Here is a 16496-nt window from a genome sequence, read left to right as displayed (position 1 = left end):
TATTAGCATTTGGGGAAGTTGTTTTTACATTCACAAATCAAAAATGACTCAAAAACATGCATTTTTTGGCCACATTTTTACAAAAACGGCCCAGATTTTTGTATTAAAAAGTCATGCTTTTGTTAAAAAAGCTCAAAAAATGGCATTTCCAACCCATACATTTGATCAAGAGGGGTTGTTTTTTAGTTTTAATGCATGCTATTGTCTTTGGAGACCATGTATTTGGCATTTTCATATCAAATTCGACCCTTCATTGCTCATCAATATTTGTTGAATGCAAGTATAGAAAAAATTAAATTATTGTTTGACAATCCAGATTTGGAGGAGAATTGATCTTCAAAGTCTATGATTATTGTTATTTTGGCTCTTTGATCTACAAGTAAGTGGACATTTTCAAACTTGCTCATCAATTCATGCTTATCTTGCTATTTGCATGCATATTTTAAGTTGAAATTGAACAATTTTCCGAATGTATACCATGAAAGTGCATTTTTTCTTTAAAAATGATGAAAACTCTCATTATCACACTTTTAGAATTTCCCCAAATTCCAAATTCGAATTTGCACTTGAAAGCAACGTGCTTGTTGACATGTTTGAGTCTTTTGCCAAATGTACATTCTTCTTTTGAAGTTTGTTTTTGTGTTTTGTATGTTTGTTTTTCGGCTTTTCTTCATTTTTTGAGAAGTTGCATGTTCTTTCCCAAGAACTTAAGCACGTTTCACTTCACTCCACCTTTCACCTCATTGTGCACGTGCATCGTTTAATTCCATATTCGCCATTACATGCCAAGGCACATTGCATCCATTCCATTCATATGCAATTACACGTCATGAACAAAATACATGTCATTTCAATTCCTTTGTCATTACGCATTTCATCTCATCCTTCATACCCACTTACATGTAAGCTCATTCTCCATCCACATTCGCATGTCATCTCATTTTCCATTCCTCATTACATGTCGCATTTACAAGTAACTCACTTTACATATAATGACATCCAGATAACCCATTTTTGACTAAAGGTCACACTTTTAAAGTCAAAAGTTGTTATTTGCATGCATTCCCATGCGCCAAGCACTTAGCTTATAAAAAATATTAAAAAAATTAAGGTGCTGATGGAAAGTTATTCCGAGTTTACATCCGGACACCGTCAAGAAGGTTTTCAAAGTGTCAGATATTTCAAAATGTGCCAATCTCCAAAGGAGAATTCACGACAACTTGAGCGAGAAAAGTTTGATCACATCAAGTTTTCAAATGATAGCAGACAATTCGTCAAAGAGAGTTAGAGGCTATCAAAAGACACAAGACCATGGTTATCAAGGTGAATGCAATGACACAAAATAAAGGATCTCTCGATCCTGTGATCATCTGGGATTACATCGCCAAGTACAAGGTCCTTCAAAACAATCACTAGGATTGTTTCAATTCTCTTCCATCTTTCTTCTTCTTATTTCATGTTTGTAATTGAAGAGGATGCATTGCATGAAAAGATGTAATTACATGTAATGCGAGTTGCATGTGCAGTTACATGTAACCCAATAATTTCTCTTCTAGTTAGACCGGATCAAAGTTGGTTGAGTTGCTATCACATTTCCCTCCATCTTTTTGTCAACCCCTATGCCTATATAAAGGAGTACCCCCTCATTGTAAAAGTCATCTTTTGTTACATGCAAGAAAGCTCTGCCACATTTGTGTAAGCATGAATTTGATTGTGCAGTATGAATTTGGGAGAAAAGTGAATAAAAGAAGCAATTGGATTCGAAGCTTTGACTAGAAGCAATTGTAATAGAGAAAATTAGAAGCTTTGACTGTAATTTGTGCCTATTGTCTTTGATTCATGTTACTATTATGTGTTCAATAATAGAGCATAGTGATTTAAGAAGCAATCAGAGTCAAAGCTTTGTCTGGGAGTGGTTGTGGCAATACATAGACTAGGAGCTTTGACTTTAGCTTGTAAAACCATCTCAAATTCACGAAAAATGCTTAGAATTCTCTACTTCTAGAAGTCTTTGTGCCCCAATGGTAGAGGTTATTCTTATAGAATAGGTTAAAACAGGACTTAGAGCCAAACTGGTACGCTTTCAGCTAGCCTTTGAATTAGTGTTGGTTTATCAATATCACCATTCACAACTTTAGATAAAAGTGTAGTTTGAGGTTTCATCTTGCCCATTACTCGCTCCGTGGGTAAGTGGATTCTTTCCTGAAAGCTAAGAGGAAAGAATATTAGTAACAACCGTTACAAAATCTCTCAACTTCTTGCTTACCTTGAGTTGATCCAAGGAACGGTGAGAAGGGGAGTCTTCCCTTTAATGTAAAAGAGACTTTGTCTCACACGCTATGGCTAGTCATCCTATTTTGCAAATGGATTTTACCCAAAACTGTTGGTTACAAAATATCCACCCAATAGGGATACTTTTTGTTAGGATTTGGAAAGCAAATAATTTTTTCCATGCATTATTATATGTTATGCAATAGCAAAACCATTCAAATAAAATCAAAACAAACACATATGCCAACCATTTGATAAAATTTCAAAAGGTCAAAATTGGGTTTGGGGATTAAACCTATAGGGGTTCTTACAATGGTATAAGAGGTTCGGTAAACAGCGTGCATAGTGTTTAACAAAATGTTAAACATCCAAAATGAAAATTCAAATCAGATTTGAGATAGTATCCTAGTGTGGGATATCACAAAAGGTTTCTACAATATTTTACTGTTAAATACAAATTATATGAAGTTTGAACATAAAAAAATGATAAATTATGTAAAAAAAATATTATTAGATAAGAATGCAGCCTTTTACAAAGAGTAGTTGTTCTTATTAACTAAGTGAATGTCAAGAAAGGTTGGCAAAACCACATACAAGAGCTTGGAATTGACACACAGTACATAGATCAGAGACACGAAAAGTTGAAATAGTCACTATGGTTCGTTTAGTACAAGTTTACAAAAAGATAAATTGGTGCTAGAAAATTCCCTAGCAGAATATTTAAAGAGGCATCGAAAGCTTTCTCCTTGATGCATCTCCTTGAACAGTGGGGCTTTCTCCTTGAAATACAAATTCTATGAAGTTTGAACATAAAAAATGATAAAATTATGTAAAAAAACATTATTAAATAAGAATGCAGCCTTTTACAAAGAGTAGTTGTTCTTATTAACTGAGTGAATGTCAAGTAAGGTTGGCAAAACCACATACAAGAGCTCAGAATTGACACACAGTACATAGATCAGAGACATGAAAAGTTGAAATAGTCACTACGGTCCATTTAGTACAAGTCTACAAAAAGAGAAATCAGTGTTAGAAAATTCCCTAGCAGAATATTTAAGAGGCATTAAAAGCTTTCTCCTTGATGCATCTGCTGGTCTAAACAGTGGAGCTAGAGAGTACTGTTTGTCTTTTTGCAGTTTGTTGCATGATTTCAGTAAGTGGATGCTTTTTTCTTTCTAGTGACTAACCATGCAGTCATTACATCTGATTTATACAATTTGAAAATTCAATTAATTGGAAGAGGATATCTACAACTTTGACATTGCTTTAAAGGAGCTACTGAACAAAAACAGCCTGGCAATAGAAAATGTTGATCTGCAATTTCATCAGACTCTGTTGAATTTCTGTGCTGAGACTATCTTATTAGAAACATCAAAGATGAGAACATTAATATTTGACAGAGCAAGCTGTAGGCTGGCTTTTGACAAGCCAATGAATTGAGAGCTATGCATAGTTATGCAGCATTGTTCAAGCGATTTGCAGTGTGGCATGAGTTTGCAATGGTGGGGTTGGGAGGTGATGTTTTCGCTTCTAGAGTCGTGTTAAGAAAAGCAGCACCAATTCCATGAATTGCCATAGAGAAGTGTCTCTAGAAAACATTGATAATGTAAAGTCATTTGAGTGGCAGGGATTTTCTGTTAAAGTTTGGTGGTTCGATTCTTAATTTAGAATCCCTTAAAGAGAGAACTTGAGTAAATCTGATGTGCTCACCTTTATTTCTGAATAATGGATAAATGCTGTGCTGTAGTAAAGGTGAAAAAGCTCTTACCTAGGTAGATAATAACTTTGTGGAAATATATTTGGATAGCACTTCTAATTTATATAAAACTAAAACTCCATTTCATTCCTATCTATTACTGTCCCTTATGTTTTGTTTTAAGTTAAATTGGGATGAAAATAGCTTTACAGATTTATCACTAAAAGAACAAACATTTTAATCTATTACTGTCCCTTATATTTTGTTTGAAGTTAAATTAGGATGATAATAGCTTTACAGATTTATCACTAAAAGAACAAACATTTTAACGGTTGAATCTTTAAAAAGCAATCAAATAGAGATTTTAATTTATTTTTTAACAATTTAATTTAGGTGAAAATGCATCTAGAATGTGCAGTGATTCCATAAACATCTTCACGTGTCCTCAGGTACTTATTGACAAGGGTACAGTACAATGAAGATTATCATGCCCCCGACAAGAGCTTTGCACACCAAAGATATTTGGAAACTGAACCAGATGTTTTCAGTATGACCCATCATCCCTAATCTTCCCTCCCTCTCACTCTCTGTTTCATACCTAAACTCGTGTAGGCAAAATAGCAGAACAATTAAAGCCCCATCTAAGCTCTGATTCTCCTTGTGATAGGAAAATCTTATGACTATCAACCATAACAGAAGAGATATCAAAAGATAACTCAGTATACTCTATTCTCACTTGTACTCTCAAGTCTGAACACCATTATCCTCCTACTGTCTTTGACAGACATAAGGGAAAGTTTTATAATTTTGGTTTTTTTTTAATTCCTTCCTCTCCAAACAAAACAAAAAATCATTTCTCTATTCTCCAATCCAAACTATTATATTAGTATATTCATAAATGATGAAGAGGAATCTACATGATACTAAATCTATTCTTTCTTCATATACCTTTGCTGATTATCACAAAGTGTGTGCTATGAAAAATATAAATAACAAAGATATGGCTCTTTCAAAGATAGTTATTAGCCATGAATTTGACTTTAAACTAGGATGAAATGAATAGAAATAAGACAAAACTCAAAACTGGCATCAAATATAAGTAAACCAATTCAGAACTTCAAATTTTTTGTTTGACTACTACATCCTCCATATCTAATAAAATCCATAAGATAATTAATGTTTCTACTTTTCACTTTCATAAATTCTTATGACACAGAATGACTTACCTTTTCAATTAAATCCAAAACATCTTGGTTATCTATGAACTCTATATAACTCCAATTGATTTCTTCTTTTCTATAATCATCTTGCTCCATCTTGAACACATGCTGAAAAAGGAACATGTCATCAGATATTCTCAACTCAATCAGCCAATTTGCAAGAAGACCCAACACTTCCAAGTTGATCAAGGCTACCACATACCTGATTGAAATGCTGTTGAAGTTTCTCATTAGCAAAGTTGATACAAAATTGCTCAAAGCTGACAACATGTAAAGTATATATTAACAACAGAGGTCATTTAATAAAGCATTAGATCACATATCACGAATGCTATATTCTTTGTCATCTTTATGTTCCTCAAAATAATATTTTATCAGAAGTAGATTTGAAAGTCCGGTTTTCTTTACTTCAAATCTCACTTTAAAATGAAATTGTAATCATTTATTTGCTTATTTTAAAAATTATGCACTTTCAATAATAATTATTGCTTTTATAACAGAAGCATCTGAAACACAAATGACAAGATGTGACACTTGTACCATCACCACAAATATAAGTAGCACCAAAGCAAAACTATTGTTAAAACTTAAGGCAACATCTGAAACTAAAACAAGGTTAAAAATATTGGCAAAATGAAAGAACGGGATGTTTCAAAGGCAATCTACACATAGCTGCAACCTAATGTAACAGAACACATACAATATAGAAAACTCACAACTACATTTCCATTAATCTCATGAATGCTAATACAATGTATCAGAACAACACCAACAATATTTCTATTGTATACTGATGCTGTTGTATATATGGGGATTATTTGATGATGACTGGGACCACGCACATTTTTTCATGGGATTCTAGTGGAGCCTGGGGTGTGATGTGTTACTGGATTCCGATTGCTTGAGGACAAGCAATCTTGGGGAGGGAGGATTGTAATGTCCCCATTTTTAGTAGGTTCTTGTAACTAGGAGAGGTCAGTTCATCATTGCAACCCTCGTGAGCTAACTGATTGTTTTGAGGGTCTCTGTTGATTGACTTTCTATTTATAGTGAGTAAATTATGGGCAATTACTATTTTTAACAGTACAGTGGGGGCACCTAATGTTTGGCATTATGAGTGTTTGATGTAGTCAATTAATGGAGCTTCATATTATAAGTTATTTATTAAGGCTATCTAAATGAATAACTTCATCATTATATTGTTATAATTTGATGGTGTGTTGAAGAAGTCTTTTAAGTGAAGAGTGTCTTCATCAAGCTTTTAGCTTGAGAATTATTTATTCAAAATTATTAAATGAAAGCTTCTAATTGAAAAGTGTATTAGTGAAGCATCTTTAATGAAAACTGTGAGGAAGAAGCCAAGTTGCATTTTGTACTATAAAAGAGACTTCATGAAGGAAAAGCATTCATTCTTGCATATTGACTTTTATTACTTGTGAAATTTTGGTTAAAGGTTTTCATCAAGGGTTTTGTGAGGACTGATCCTCTCGGATTTTGCACTTTGGCCCATTGAAACACATTGTAAATTGTTCTCTCAATTTCTGAGATCAATTCTGATTGTTCTGTTTGATAATTTGGTGTTGTTCTATATCAAAATGTCCATACATCTGCTGATAATTCACTAGGAAAGGGCTAACTATTAAGGCGTTCGAAATTCTGCTCGTTTCCTGATCATTATCGCCATTGCTACTGTGGTTATTATATGCTGCAAGTGACATAATAGAAGCAGCGTTTGGCAAAAGTCTCCTCTGTGGGTCTGTTTGGGACCACCAATTTGTGTGTAGGACTCATCATTTTGGTGCTGGCAGGAACTTCACTGTTAGGTGTTCATTAGGGCTGCAGTTTATTGTTCAGGAGCAGCGTTGTGACTGTCAAGGCTGCATTGGAATTTGAGAACCAATTCATGAAGCATAAGGTAGCTGCGATTGAGTACTAGCAGCATTTAATTTGAGAAAGATTAATACTACTTCGGTGGTGTTGAATGCATTCACTGCTGCAGGTTTCCACCAAACGTCATTCGCTGTTTCAGGTGCCACTGTAATTTGGTTGAGTTCTTTTCTAATTGCAATCAAACATGTGATGTTTGCATATACTATCAATTGTAGAATTAGTTTCAGCTATATGTTTTCTGTGGCATTCTTATATTCAGAAAAATACAAAAAACATATATATTGCAAAAACCAAAAAAAAATTGCAAAAAAAATTAAAAACAAAAAAAAACCTAAGTTGCCGATTCGGGTTCGGGTTCGTGGGTTCGGGCAATTTTTTTTTTTCCCATTTGGGTTCGTGGGTGGGTTCGTTAGTGTATATATATATATGCCAAAAAAATATAAACTCATATAGTTGTAAAAGTAAAACTAAGTCATTCCATAGTATGAATATATCAATATTACTTGATCATTGATCAATGCCAAATGTCAAAGATAAACATTAAATACTCACTCATTAATCTATGCTAATGTTGTAAATAAAATCATACATTGAATTACTAAAATGCAAAATGGAATTTCAAAACATAGACTACTTCATCAGATTGATAGATAATAAATTATGACTTATTATTAAGTTTGAAACTGTGAAACATAGTGATAAATCATAAATGACTCAATGAGTCAATGACAAATGTTTAAACATAGTTTATCAAAGATGCAAATGTCCTTCAAGGGTCAAATGGGTCATCAAAATATGAGGGATCAATGGCTTCATCCTCATCTATATCATTGACATTTTCCACATCATTGGAACCCAAACCGGTTCCACTAGCCCCAGATGCAACCACATCCTCCTCCTCGTCCTCCTCAACATCTAGCAAGGCAATTCTAGATATATCTTGGACAGTCATATCCAAGTTAGAAGTCTCAGGTCGTACATCCCACAACTTCTCTGGTCCCTTCTTATATCCTGAATCCTTGCGTGATAAGAGGCGTCAGTTGTTGTGAATAAATATCAAGTCCTCTGCTTTCTTCGAACCCAACCGGTTACGCTTCACTGAGTGGATAAAGGAGTATGTACTCCAATTCCGCTCAGCAGCAGAAGAGCTTGCAACCTAGAGAGACAACCAACAAATTTTTAAAAATTAGCTAAGTAATTTTACAATACAATAGGAATTTAAGAGTGCTAATTCGACAAGCTAAGTGGCCATAAGAAAAGGAAAAAAAACTTAAATGCATACTTGTGACAATATCTTAATGGCAAGAGGTTGGAGGTACATGTAACTTTCCCCATGTAAGTACCACCATCCAATGGCATCCAATTTACTTTGGTCATTGATTGCATCAGGCTCTGCATTTTTGCTTGAGACAAAATCAAAAAACTCTCTCCTAACATTTGATGCCACATCAGGATCACTAAAGAGCCTGTTAAGTGCCTTCTTATACCTAGCAGCAACTTCAGGATCTCTATATGGTGCCACTCTACCAGGAATAGCAATTATCTCACTGCTATAATATCTAGAAGAAAGTGCATATGCCAAGAGGTGTAAAGGTGTAGTCATCTTGTTCCAACGATGTAGAACAATTTTCTCCACCTTAGTGTACAAGGTATCAGGATTCTGCTCTCTCCTCTGAATGACCTGGGTTGTCAAATGATGTACATGTAAGTTATCTTGATGTAGTGTTAATAACTAAATTAAAATCAAAAATCAAAATCTCTCAATAAACAAGGATAAAGTATTGTATAAAAATTTAAACTTACTGATTTCATTCTTTCTAGCATAGAGTCCATGGCATCATATATGTTCCCCAAACAAGGCTCATTCGTGTCGGCATACCGAAGCATAGACATAATGGGCTCGGTGAGTTCTAATGCATTCCACCCTATTCCAAAAATTATCACTCAAGATCAAATCCTTTACAGTTTTGGCCTTTTCTGTATCAGCTTGCTTCCATCCACCCCATTTGTTTCTAATAACCATTTGACCCAATGCCTCTTTCACCCTCACAAGTCGTCTAAGGACGATTGTGTGTGAAGCAAACCTTGTTTCAGCAACTATTACCATGTTAATTAAAATTGTAAGTTAATATGATAAGTTGATAACACAAAAATTTAAGAATATGTATTAAATTTTGTAAAGTATGACACAAATTAATATGATAAATGAAGCTAAATAAAGTTTAAAATTTACCTTCAATAATTCCAAGCGGGAGAAAGTTCTGAAAATTGCTTGTGACATATGGTGGTTTGTCACAAACATTTGGATCTGCTCACCCTCCTCATACACATTTTTCATCCATTCAATTTGGCTGCCCATTGTTTTCATCACCAAGTTCAAGGTGTGGACAGTGCATGGTGTCCAAATGATATGCTCATATCATGTTTCTACCAAAGCACCTGCAGCCTTACACACTTTAGCATTGTCCGTTATTACTTGGACAACATTGTCAACTCCCACAAACTCTATGGATTCAATGAGAAGTTGGGCAATAAAATTTGCATCCTTTACTTGCCCTTCACAATCAACCGCCTTCAAAAACATTGCCCCCTTGGGGCAAACAGCAATCACATTTATTAATGGACGGTTTTTGCAATCTTTCCATCCATCAGAGACACTGCTCACCCCCGTTTGGATCCAAGAATCTCTTATTGGTTTGAGGAGATTTTCTACATTCTTTCTCTCCTTATGCAATATGGTGGTTCTCAACTTTTCATATCCAGGGGATTGGTAACCATGAGGTGCATCATTTATTGCTTTCACCATCTCTCTCCAATAAGGGGATCTCACTAGATTGAAGGGATCTCACTAGATTGAATGAAACACCATTTGTAATGAGGCAACGCCCAACCTTTATGTCAGCAATTTCTCTCTTGTCATTTTCAAATGCCGTATCTAATGGGCCTCTCTTGCGAGATGCGGGTGTTTCTATTTCATCTTCATCCATAGATGGGGTAGGTAGGAAGGGATGTGGTTTACTAATTGTTTGGGAGGGTGGTGTTGGTGATATTTGCTTTGACTTATCTTTTTTTGCCTTTGACACTAACCTATCAGCCTCTTCTTGTTCTTTTAACATGCTTGCTATTTGAGGAGCCGGCAACCCTTTTTTACCTCCCTCTGGGGGCCCCTCACACATGGAAATCCCTTGACTTGGTGGACCTATCAAATGATGTTTAACCCGAAAATAGGAGCTTCTATATTGGTTTTGGCAAAAATTGCATTTCCATATATACCCTCCCCCACCAGCACATTGCTCAATTCTTGTTGTATACTTCCACAAAGGAGAGCCTTTATCAATTTTAAATCTTTGGGATCCCACCCCACCCACTGAACCCTGACTACTCATTCTTGAATTCTTGCAATCTATAAAAACAAATTTAAAAAAATATTTCAAACTTATACAAAACTTGATAAAAATTTAGAACAATAAATATAAAAAATTTAAAAAACTAAAAACAAACTATGAAAGAAGCAAAAGGAAGGATCAAATGCATACCTGGAACACTCAGCACTAATTATTTGAAGGATTTGAGACTCCACAAACAATCTCTACAACCTTCTCTTCAAACTTGCAAAATGGCCACACCAAAATGAGAGAGCAAAATGACAAAGCAAATGAGAGATTAGATGAATGAAATGCGTCTAATAGGCCTTACTTTAGGGTTTGGCAAAAAAAAAATGAAAAAAACATAATTTTAATACTTTTTTGGGCCACCTTTTGGCCCCACCTGCCGCGGGTCCGCCCGGATTCACCCGGGAGGACCCGTAGGCCAAAATGCGGACCCTGCTCGGACCCGAGCTCCAGGGTGCGAATCCGGTAACATAGAAAAAAATAGTATCCAGCATTGCAGTAGTGTGAGCCAGCAAGGCTCTTACAAATGTGTGAAACAAAAAATCCTAGATGATGAGTGGTGAACCAAAATAAGGTAAGAAAACTGCTGATTTTATTATTTAATTTTTTAATGCTAATTTGATAATTCAATATTATTAAATTTGTAACTTGTAAAGCACTCCAATCTTTTATATGTTTAAACTTTTGTAATTAGTTTACATTTGCTCCTTCATTAAGCCTATTGTGTGAAACAAAAAAATCATGGATGAGGTGAGAAAATCGCTGATTTTGGTGATTAATTTTCAAATGCTAATTTGATAATTTAATATACAAAAAAATCTAACTTGTATAGTGCTCCTGTCTTTTATACGATTTTAACTTTTGTAACTAAATTGCATTTGCTCCCTCATTGAACCTATTGTGTGCATGATTAGATATGTTGATAACAACTCTCCTAACCTTCGAGAGATTTACGAGACCTTTGATAGCATGTTTGGACAAATCAAGCAAGCAATTCATACAAAGACAATATTTTGGGATTTTGAGACAAGCATCCTAGGCCCATTATAAGCTGATGATGGAACATTATGAACATTCTCCATCATTGCACAGCATTTCTCTTAATCTCAAATGGTATGCATAAAGCTTTGGGATAGTGCTTCCATCTAATGATGAAGAGGTTTAAGAAGGTTCTCTGAAAGCCCTAGGAAAGATATATACTGAAGAAGAATCTACTTCACTTCAGACATTATAGTTTCCCTTCAACAGATTGGAGGCAAGGTTGGATAAAGCTACATTAGCCCAAACCAAGCCTATTAGATGGTGGATGTTGCATGGCAAGGATGCTTAATGGTTAAAGTTACTTGTCGTTCATCTTCGTCCACGAGTTTCTAGTTCCTCTACAGCAAAGAGGAACTGATCTGCATATAGCTTGATCCAATCAGTCCTCAGGAACAATCTTACTTCTAGAGAATCGAAGAAGTCGATGGTTGTACACAGTACTTTGCAGCTAAAGACAACATAGACTCCAACCTTATGTTGGGGAGTTGATCCTAAAAATGCTATAGATATTGACGGGGAGAAGACACAAGCAGGATCAGTTGGTATCTCATTCCCTAAGCCAATCCTTATTGGTAGCAAGGACTCAGACTCGAGCTCTGATTTTATTTTAGCACTGACAATTGTATCTACTGATTAGGGACAGCTATAGACTTTCATAGCTCTATGTTTATACTAAGTTGCAGATACGTCACCTATATCTCATCGTTTCTGGGTACGAAACGTGTTGGAAACTGAAACGCCTAAAATACTATTGAGATTCGCAAATGATACGTATTTTGTTTTCCTGAAACATCTTTATTAATCTCCCACCGAATCTCGTCGAATCCAGTTGCTGTGGGAAATTTCTAAAACAAATCTGACGTTTTTAAAAATGTTTTTTTCAGTTGCATAGTTTTGGGAATGTTTCTCTAAATACGAAACTGGAAACCCTTTTATCTAAACACGTGATTTCAAAAATAAATAGGGCATGAGACAGCAAAACACACACTCTAGAATTTGATTTGTTTTTGCAGAAACGATTGCTTTTGCAGAAGATACAGGCGAGTGTAAGTGTTTTACCACAAACGAGCGTAGGCGTTTTACCACAGACAGATAGAGGAACAAACGCCTGTGTTTTTATGGGCGGAGGACGAACGCAGGCGGAGGAAATTGTTTATTTATAATATGTTTACAGTTCTTTAGACTATAGTTAATGTATAGTTAATGTTTATAAATTATTTTTATGGATCGTTATTAAGCATAAATAAACATACACGCTTATCAATTTCAAAATGAACAAGTTAAATATTATTAAATATTTGATCATTGAATTGTTTTATATTAAAATATTATGAAAAAATGGGTAGAATGCTACTAGTCTTGTTAGGGAAACATCTTATTCTATATATATTTAATATGAATATGATTACAGGATGCATTTTAAATTATCTTTATGGAGACTAATTTAATTATAAATAAAGGCATATATTAGGTTATCTATATCAAAATCAATAAGTTGCGAGGTCAAATAGTATTAATTATTTCACAATTAAGCTTCTTTATATTAAAATAGTATATTAGAATAACCGTTTATTCAATATTAATAGGATATAAGTTTATTAAATTTCACTTTTGTAAATTTAATATTTCTTTATAAATGGTCTATGAAGATTGATTTTTGTTATTTTTGTTTTTATTTTGAAAATGTACAAAAATTTATTAAATATTTAATTAATTAATACATTATTATCCAACATACTAGTTTAAATTATAAATTAATTATAATATTTAGTTTAAAATAAAATTTAAAATTTAAACTAGTATGTTGGATATTAATGTATTAATTAATTAAATAAATAAAAATTGAATAATCAATAATAGAAGTATTAAATAAATAATATTAATATAATATAAACTTGTTATTAAAATATAACTTCTAAATACACATTTATAATTATATTAATTGATTTTTTTATAGTTGATCAAATATTTGACCTCTCCATCTAATGTTAGTTTTTAAATTTTAATTTTTTGTTAACAAGATAATGACAACTAATGTTAATGTTAGCTCTTCGTCTCCCACCTTCAAAACTGATCCAAATTCACCTTTGTGGAAATATATCCAAATGATAGAACAAGCAAAAAGGGGTGGAACATTTGTTTGGATATGCAATTTTTGTCATGTGGGGTACAAAAGTTCATATAGTCATGTGAAAGCCCATCTTTGTGCAATTCCCCAACAGGGTATCAAAGCATGTCCAGGAGAGGATGGTAATGGATTACCGCCTCAACAAATAGCAAGCTATATTAGAGAGCAAGAGGAAGCAGATGCAAGAGCTTCTCATGGCACAAACCATCCTTTAAAGAAAGGGAAGAGATCAAATAAGCCTCCATCTCATAATGACTTTCCTGATGTTGTAGTAGAGAGCCACCCATTTTTGGGTAGAACTAAAGAACCTATTAATGTGAAGAAAAGCAAGGGGCCATTAAAGAGTGCATTTAAGAATGATGCTAGGGAGATTGCAGATCAAAGTATTGCAAGATGTTTATATGCAAATGGTTTGTCATTTAATGTTGTGCGATCACCATATTGGCAAGATATGTTGAGAAAAGGAAATGAGGCTCCAAAAGGGTACATGGGGCCAGGATATGAGAAGGTGCATAGCACCTTACTAGCAAAGGAGGTAAAAAGTATAGACACTGCATTGGCTCCTATTAGAAATTCATGGAAACAAACAGGGGTGTCAATTATTTCTGATGGGTGGAAGGATGCCAAAAATCGTCCATTAATCAACGTGATTGCAGTATGCCCTAAAGGGGCAATGTTTCTTAAAGTTGTAGATTGTGAAGGGCAGGTCAAGGATGCACAATTTATTGCTAACATCCTTATACAATGCGTTCAAGATGTGGGCCCTCAAAATGTTGTCCAAGTAATAACAAACAATGCAAAGAATTGTTAAGCTGCAAGCATGTTGATTGAGACGCGATTTGAACACATTTTGGACACCTTGTGCAGTGCACTCTCTCAATCTTCTGCTACAAAAGTTGGGTAGGAAAATAAATTGGATCAAAGAAACCTATTCAGAAGCTGAAGAGATCCAAATGTTCGTCACAAACCATCACATGTCACAGGCCATTTTTAGATCATTTTCGCAGTTGGAATTGCTAAAGGTAATTGAAATACTTTAAGTATAGTTTTTATTTTTTTATTTTTGTATTTCACTTCAATAATTATGAATTTAGTTTTTAAACTTAGCACATCTTTAGCTTGTATTTCAAATTTTAATTCTTAATTTTTAATTTTTGAATAGGTTGTTGAGACTCGATTTGCATCCAACACAATTGTGTTGAGGAGACTTCTGAAGGTGCGAGAGTCACTTGCTAGTATGGTTATTAGTCAAAGCTGGTCACTATGGAGGCAATCTAGTACTGAAAGGGCTACAAATGTAAAACGAATGATCTTAGATGACAGTTGGTGGGAACGAGTGGAATATCTTCTTAGTTTCACTGAGCCCATCATGAGTATGATCCGTTATACTGACATGGATCATCCATGCTTGGGAGAGGTATATGATGGAATTGATTCAATGCTTGAGAAAATGAAACATGTCATCAATGAAAAGGAGCAAGATTCTAAAGAAATTTTCTTCAAAGAGGTGCAAACAATTTGTGTTGAGCGGTGGAATAACATGACCACCCCACTTCATCTTCTTGCATTTGCATTGACTCCCAAATATTATAGTGATGACATTCTTGCTATGCCATCAAGGGTACCACCATATAGAGATGCAGAAGTTAGTGAAGGGTGTAGGAAAGCACTTACAAAACTCTTCCCTAAACATGAAAGGGAGAATACAATTACTAGTGAGTTTGCTGATTTTGTAGCTTCCAATGGTCAAAGTGCTTATGCTCTCCATGACAAGTCTACAAAGGATGCTCATGCTTGGTGGTACCTTAATGGTCATATGTCGCAACACCTCCAAAATCTTGCAATCAAACTTTTATCACAAGTAAGTTTTTTTATTTCTATTGCACTCTCTAAATTTATATTGTTTACATTTTGTAAATATAACAAAACTTATTAACTTTAAAAGCTGAATGACATTTTTTATGCTCCTCACTTTGTCTCAATAGGTTGCTAGTTCCTCCTCATCTAAGCGAAACTGGAGTACATACTCCTTCATTCACTCAGTGAAACACAATTGATTGGCTGCAAGTAAGGCAAAAGAATTGGTTTATGTGCATTCCAACTTGCGCCTTCTTACTCATAGTCAAAATGAGTACAAGGAAGGAGGCATAAGTTTTGGGATGTAGATCCGGAGCGAACTGATTTGGATTTTTCAGCTGCCACACATTCTTTACTGGATGTGCAATAGGGTAGCCACTGTCCTCCTAATGCAAGTAGCAGTGGGGCTGCACGTGATACTAGTCTACTTACATCATCTAATGTCACTACTGATGTTGATGTTGATGATCTTATATTATGCCTATATCATTGATGCATAATAAGTAATTAACTAGTGTGTTTTTGTTAATGTTGAACCGATAAACAATGAATTGAATAATCTGTCATAACAGTTATGTTTTGACATATTTTGGATTTTTAATATTAATGGCAGTTCTGAATTTGTTCAGTATGTATGATCTGTGGTATTTTGATGTTGATGTTGCTGTTGAATATCTTTTATGATGCCTATATCATTAATGCGTAGTTAGTACTGACTAAGTGTGTTATTCTAATGTTGAACCAATGAACCTTGAATTGAATACTGTCATAAATTTCATGTTTTGAAATATTTTGAATTTTTAATATTAATGGCAGTTTTGAGTTTGTTCAACATGTATGATCTGTGGTATTCTGAATTTTAATCTTATTTTTACTTTTAAGCCTGCAAATATTTATATAGTTATAATTTTTAATGTTTTTCTTTATGGACGTACCCAAACTGCCCCCCAAAAATTGCCGTACCAGCGTATCGTACCAACATTCCCGTACCTGTACCCGTA

At 34.4% G+C, this 16496-nt stretch overlaps 1 protein-coding gene across 1 annotated transcript in view; it reads right to left on the bottom strand.

Moving 5' to 3' along the window:
- Nucleotides 1-16496, bottom strand: part of LOC149575415 (myosin-15-like) — a 226018-nt gene that overhangs the window by 152967 nt on the left and 56555 nt on the right. Inside the window, exons 12-13 of the mRNA XM_089815148.1 lie at nucleotides 5390-5447; nucleotides 5194-5295 (exon numbers count right to left, since the gene is read on the bottom strand). Coding sequence (XP_089671274.1) covers nucleotides 5194-5295; nucleotides 5390-5447 — 160 coding nt within the window. The remainder of the gene's footprint in view (nucleotides 1-5193; nucleotides 5296-5389; nucleotides 5448-16496) is intronic.

The sequence above is a fragment of the Cupressus sempervirens genome, chromosome 2 (assembly GCF_028749045.1).
Source record: "Cupressus sempervirens isolate cs-2001-9-10 chromosome 2, ASM2874904v1, whole genome shotgun sequence".
NCBI classification, from domain to species: Eukaryota; Viridiplantae; Streptophyta; class Pinopsida; order Cupressales; family Cupressaceae; genus Cupressus; species Cupressus sempervirens.
This window is presented reverse-complemented; position numbering and strand designations above follow the sequence as displayed.